Source organism: Rhinolophus ferrumequinum, chromosome 17 (assembly GCF_004115265.2).
Source record: "Rhinolophus ferrumequinum isolate MPI-CBG mRhiFer1 chromosome 17, mRhiFer1_v1.p, whole genome shotgun sequence".
NCBI lineage: Eukaryota > Metazoa > Chordata > Mammalia > Chiroptera > Rhinolophidae > Rhinolophus > Rhinolophus ferrumequinum.
Window position 1 is genome coordinate 52,156,119 of NC_046300.1, and position 6,561 is coordinate 52,162,679.

The 6,561-nt window shown below is 34.3% G+C and overlaps 1 protein-coding gene across 2 annotated transcripts in view; it reads left to right on the top strand.

The window, feature by feature from the left end:
- The window catches only part of APPL1 (adaptor protein, phosphotyrosine interacting with PH domain and leucine zipper 1), a 32,746-nt gene that overhangs the window by 20,798 nt on the left and 5,387 nt on the right, over window positions 1–6,561 (top strand). The window contains exons 14-21 of one of the 2 annotated variants that reach the window (XM_033131750.1): window positions 2,249–2,340; window positions 2,734–2,916; window positions 3,820–3,872; window positions 4,471–4,645; window positions 4,746–4,782; window positions 5,400–5,546; window positions 6,130–6,180; window positions 6,468–6,557. In XM_033131750.1, the coding sequence (XP_032987641.1) occupies window positions 2,249–2,340; window positions 2,734–2,916; window positions 3,820–3,872; window positions 4,471–4,645; window positions 4,746–4,782; window positions 5,400–5,546; window positions 6,130–6,180; window positions 6,468–6,557 (828 nt within the window). The remainder of the gene's footprint in view (window positions 1–2,248; window positions 2,341–2,733; window positions 2,917–3,819; window positions 3,873–4,470; window positions 4,646–4,745; window positions 4,783–5,399; window positions 5,547–6,129; window positions 6,181–6,467; window positions 6,558–6,561) is intronic. The other variant, XM_033131751.1, reaches the window with a different exon arrangement.

Consider the following 6,561-nt stretch of genomic DNA (forward strand, 5'->3'; position numbering starts at 1 on the left):
AATGTATCAAATGTATAATGAGTTTCTGGTCTTCTTAGAACAACAAATTATTTCACAGGTACCGAAATCGAAATCAATCAGCCTACAAATACTGGGCACCGACCTTGTGTTTAGCGCTGTGCTGAGCACCATGGAGAAAGGGGGATACAGAAGAAAAATGAGCCATGGCCTCTGCTGTCCAGAGCCTATGTGTATGGGGAGACAAAACTAAAACTTTTAACGTTTTATATAAACAATATGTAATTGAAAACATACTGTGATGACTAAAAACTTAAGGTTTGAAACCATTAAGATCAGTGTGGACTTTAGTTTTAAAGAAAACTCTGGAGATGGTGGAAATCTGAGCTGGTTAGGATTTGTCCATGTTTTGAGTAAAAGAGAAGACATTACAGATAAGAGAATAGAAACGAAAGTACAAATGTAGATATGGTATGAAATCTAATAGTGTAATTGGAGTTGAAGTTTCTTGTTGGAGAATAAAACTGAAACCTGCATACCAATCACCTGGGGATCTTGTTAAAATACGTATTATGATTCAGTAGGTCTCAAATGAGGTGGCCTGAACTCTTAATTTTGCCAACTATACTTTGAGTAGGAAAGGTATCAAACCAGATGAACTCAGTAGTGTAGACATAGCCATAGGTGCAGTCCAAGCATACAGGCCGAACCCAGGGGCTCAGAGAACCCTGGAAGGAATCAAGTGGGTCCACACTGCTCTGTAGTTGGGAAAAGACTTGGCCTAGGACAGGAGCTGTCTGACCTTTGCCCGTCTCAGTGGGCCCAGCTATGCCATGCACCTAGGTGCCTCCCAGGGCTGGGCCAGGGCTGATGCTTTCAGTTGAGGCAGAGCAGGGCTAATTTCTTTAGGAAGTCCTCATTTTTCTAAGTCTTAAACTGTTGGTGTAACGGTTAATTAAATAGGAGGGGATGGGGACATGTAGGAGTCCATTATCATAGTTTAGGCATGAACAGGGTGGTAACTGAGGAAAGAGAGAAAAAATAATGAATCATAGAAACAGGTAAAAAGAAATTGACTGGACTAGTTAATAACTGGACTTTACGTCAGGATGAAGGAGACAAATTAAAGATGACTTCCAGGCTTTAAACCCAAGCGAAGGGAACAGAAAAAAAAAAAGAGTTCTGTTTTTATCATAATAGCTTTGAGGTGCTCCTCCAGATGCCTAGGAAGAAGTTTTGAACCGGACAAATTAAATCTCAGGCCTCCAATATATTAGTAATTTCTGTTAGTTTTATAATCTTACGAGTTTAAGAAATCAGTGCTAACTGTAGAGAAGCCTTTTGCTTTTCGTAACTTGATCTCCTGCCAATCTAGCTTTTCCTTTCTGTTATATTACTTGAGCAACAAAAAAAATGAAATTTGTGACACGTTACTACCTAGGGAATAAAACAGAGAGAATATAATGTTTGGATTTGAAAACTTCAGACTCATTGTACTTTCCTATCAATTATCAGAACTCTTAAGTTTTATTTTTTTCCTCAAAACTCTAAGTTTTAATTCATAATTTCCAGATTATCCAGAATTGTTTTATCTATATTAATGAGAAATAAATTTTGATCAGTTTGTGGCATTGTCTTAGTATTTTTGCTAACTGTAAGACACAGAAATGTGAAAATATTTTGTGATTATTTTTTCTAATATAAATACCATTTTATTTAGCTCGTTTTTTAAATAAAAGAATAAGTTTATAAATATGTCTTATGGGAAGCTTTCTTTCAAATTTGGTCTGAAATTATCCATGATAACTTTATTAATTAATAAATATATAGATATTTCTGAGCATAAATAGATTCTGGAAAATTATGAAAACTTCAACAGCATTATAAAATATTTTAATATTTGGTGACTATTTCCTACTCCTAAATTTCTTTATTTAGCAAATGTATTGAGTTCCTAGTATGCCAGGCACTGTACTAGCTGCTAACAATACAAACCTTAATCCAAAAAAAACCTAGTAGTTAAAAATTTGTAAAGGTAAAAACAGTATTTCCTATTATGTATTGTAGTAGAAAAATATCAGATTGTTCCTCCTACATTTACAGGAAGAGGAGACAAGTTATAACGCTGCAAACTTAATTATGTATGTTAATATTAAAATACATGGAACTACTTTAGTAACTCCAGTTTACATCTTATGTATAACTCAAGATCATTCTGACAATTCAGAGTTATGGTCAAACTTCTGGGTTTTTTGCTTTACTAATGTTAGTCTTTTGCAAAACAAAATAGGAAATTGCTGCACGAGTAAATCAGTCAGCTTTGGAAGCTGTCACTCCTTCTCCATCTTTCCAGCAGAGGCACGAGAGCCTGCGGCCAGCAGGGTGAGTTACCAGACTATGGGTTATTTAAAGAGCTATATGGGCTATTGAAAGTGTTAGTGAACACTTTGATTTCAGCAGTGCTGCTTAGATGAGTATGAAATAGCTCCCCAAACAACATAGAAATTATATTTTAAAATGGGTAAATTTACCAGCAAGAGTGCTAAATAAATAATTCCAAACTTCCCTAGTGTTTGTTTCTAGACTGAGGTGATTTATGTTTTTGAATTTAATAACTGGGAAAAAAGTCCGTTAAGTAAGTAGCTATGACTTGGGATTGTGTTTATTGAAATTTGTTCTCTTCTCATTGACTTACAAAACTGTATTTTTTCATAGTTTAAATGTTTGATTCTAAAAGAGAAAACTAAATGACTTCTTGTTTTCTTCTGTGCTTAGACAATCGCGACCACCGACAGCTCGAACCAGCAGTTCAGGATCCTTAGGATCTGAGTCCACAAACTTGGCTGCGCTCTCGCTAGATTCTCTCGTTGCCCCAGATACCCCAATACAGTTTGACATCATTTCTCCCGTGTGTGAAGATCAGCCTGGCCAGACGAAAGCCTCTGGCCAGGGAGGCAGGTGAGTGATGGCATCACAGGAATATTGTGCTATGGTCTGTAAGGTTTATGATTCCATTTCTATGTTTGAGAGTCATCTCTTACATATCATGTGCATCAGCCATGCTGTACTTTAATTACCTAACATAATTTTGATAGTTGGGGAAGAATCATCTCAAGCTTTTCTCTTTGTTTTCTTCCTCAGTTAAATGAGTTAAGATAATTTAGTTTTTAAAATATTTAATTCTGAATTGCTTATCAGGTCTACTCCTTAGGTATTTGCTCTTAAAATGAAGAAGAAAGCTGACATAGATTCTATTACGTCTTTAGGTCATGACACTATTTTAAAATTTCTTTAGTGTAATATTTGTGCTATACTAAAGAGGGAGGTAGCTTCCATCTCTAGATAGCTTTTCTTCTTGTGTTCTGTTACATATGCCTTGAGAAATACAGGTTTAAAACTAGAAAATGTCGAAATTATCATAGTTAGCCTGTGACATAGAGAACCTACAAAGAGCTTTTTACCATCCCAGGAAATGGCTGGCATTTTTCTTGAGTAGCTAAAATTGAAGCTAAATCAGCTGTTTCTCTGTCCTAGTTTATTTAAATTTAAGAACTTTTACAACATGGTTTATTATGGTGTTGATTTTTGTGTATGTGTGGCTGAACTTCCGATTCATCTACGTTTTCTAAAATGTTGCCAGTTGGAGTTCAGCCTCAGTGTGAGGGCAGGGGCCTTCATCAGAGTAAGTTGGTCATCAGTAGTGTTCCTTAACAGGATGGGGTATTTTAGAGTTTCTTTAAAAATGCATGTATAAGGTTTTGTGACTCTTACTTTTTAACTCTTGATTTCAGTGGTTGAGATATCTTCCATGTGGCTCATTGTAACTGACCATTGGTTCATAATTTTTTAAAAACTTTTCAGGCGTACAAATCCATTTGGAGAATCTGGAGGAGGTACAAAATCTGAAACTGAAGGTAAAACACACATGCAGTATTCTTACATGTTACAAATTCTCAGCAGTTAACTATGTGAAGAATTTGTTGTTTACATTTATTCTGCTGTATGCTGTTTTAATGGAATCTTTACTTCACAATTTTCTCTTTTTACTCATAGTACACGTAAAGCAACTGAACTTAATTGGACATAAGATTTTGTAATTCACACAAAATTCTAGAATATCAAACTTTTGACTTCATAGTCAAAGTCTCAGTATATAAGATAGCCTTTAAGCTTTTTCTAACAGCAGGTGTTTTTTTCTGATACTAGGCAATAACTTTTTTTCTTTTTCCAGTAGCTATTTATTTTTACATAATTTCAAACTTACAGAAAAGCTGTAAGAATAGTCAAGGAATTTTTACTCAGAGACACCAATTGTTAAAGCATAACCTTTGCTATTTGAGTTTGAAACCTTAATTTTTCTGTAAGTTGAACTCTCTAGTTAAAAATTATTCCTAAATACTTCTGCTAGATTGAATTTTTCACTGGAAAATCTAAAAGAAGGCAGTGTATTTTATTCTTTAGGAAAAGAAATGTGGGATTTAAGAAGACATAATGTACCTTGTTCTGTCATAGATTCTATTCTTCATCAGTTATTTATTGTCCGATTCCTTGGTTCTATGGAGGTGAAATCAGATGACAATCCAGATGTTGTTTATGAAACAATGCGTCAAATCCTAGCTGCCCGGGCCATCCATAACATCTTTCGTATGACAGAATCACATTTATTAGTCACTTGTGATTGTTTAAAGTAAGTAGTAACCTCTCCCTCAAAAAACTGTATGAAAAAATATTTTCATAATTTTAGCCTAATTAAAATTTGTTTTACAAATTTTTAATTACAATTATAGGTTAATTGATCCACAGACACAAGTTACAAGACTCACGGTGAGTTCTACATGTTTAAAGCTTTAAGCTTCTTTGTGCGTATGCACATCTTACATCTCTTTTAATAATTCTGAGTCTATATATTAAGATATGGTAGTATCAATTATAATTGGTCTTTAGGTTGTTAAAATTTTTATGGCCATCTCTCCAAAAACGTTGAAATTGAACATTCCATGTAACTTTAAGAATCAGTGAAATATGGTGTGATTTGCAGCGTTTATCCCTTAGCTCGCGTATATTATACATTAAAGAAACCAACAGCGGGAATTAAAAGCCAAACATGATTGAATTTATTTTATAATGAGCTATTTCGAAATAGTTACAAGTATGTGCTTCTATTTAATCATTTAGTAATATAGACCACTTTGGTTATTGAATTTGACTTTGTAAAATGTATTAATGACTAATGAAACAAATTCAGTATTTAACAACCTCTTTGTCTGGCAATCCAAACCAAATATGACATTTTTTGTTCTTGGATTACCATTCTGTTAAGAAAAAAAAATTGGCTCTGATGTTCTATTTATGATATTTTTGTAACTTAGTACGAGTGTGTCATTTATAAGAGTGCTGTTGTAATGGCTTGAAATGTTTGCTTCTGATGTTTTCTTTGGCAGTTTCCATTACCCAGTGTCGTTTTGTATGCTACACACCAGGAAAATAAGAGGCTTTTTGGATTTGTTCTTCGAACATCCGGAGGGAGAAGTGAAAGTAATCTGTCATCTGTCTGCTATATATTTGAATCAAACAATGAGGGAGAAAAGGTACCTGGCTTTTCAAAATGTGTTTCTGTTGTGAAATACATATTATAGTCGGAGTTCTTACTAAGGTTTCTGGAAAAAACTTACGAACTTTGCCTAGTCCATCTGACTTGCTTGACCAAAGCCTGTTGCTCTGAAGACAGCTGAGCGATGGGTTGGACCTTCTGAGTTCTTTAGACCTATATCTTCTTAGCCATTAATAGCTGGTGAGTCTTCTAGCCTTGTTAATTTATCCTGGGAATGCAGTATCTTCCCATAATCAGCCATTTTTCAGATATCTTCAGCTGACAGCAGCATCAGCAGCTGCTTGCTTCATTCTTTGCAGACCTCACCATCTCAGTGATAAAGTGGAGATAACAAAAAGTGGGTTATGTGAAAGAGGTGACAGCCAGCAGATGAAACTCACAGATTCTGAAAAAATTTACAAAGGCCTGGTTTGGGGCTGGAACATTCTTAAATCAGCTTTTTCTTGAAGCAGTGTACTATAATAAGTTATAAGACTAGTTACATCAGCCATTTGGATAATTGAAATTAATACTTTGATGTGAGAACTGCCTGAGTTTTTCCTACTTTTTTCCCCTTTTAGATTTGTGATTCTGTTGGGCTGGCAAAACAGATAGCTTTGCATGCAGAACTGGTAAGAATCTAAGATACTTAATTATCCAAGAATGTTAACGAAGTAATGTAAGATTTTTCATATTAACAAAATGATTATGCTAAGCAAGGTTAACATTGGATACTATTACTGATACAGCATTTAGAATTTATATAAATGGCTAACATAGAATATAAATTTTTGGTGTGCTTTCTCATACCAATGCAAAACAGTAATTTGAAAAGGTTACAAAGGTAACATTAATTGAAAAGCCTAAAATTTAAGTTATTTCATATTTAATTGATTTGTTGTATTCATCTGTTCTTCAGGATCGTAGGGCATCAGAAAAACAAAAAGAAATAGAGAGAGTAAAAGAGAAGCAACAGAAAGAACTCAGTAAACAAAAACAAATTGAAAAGGTAT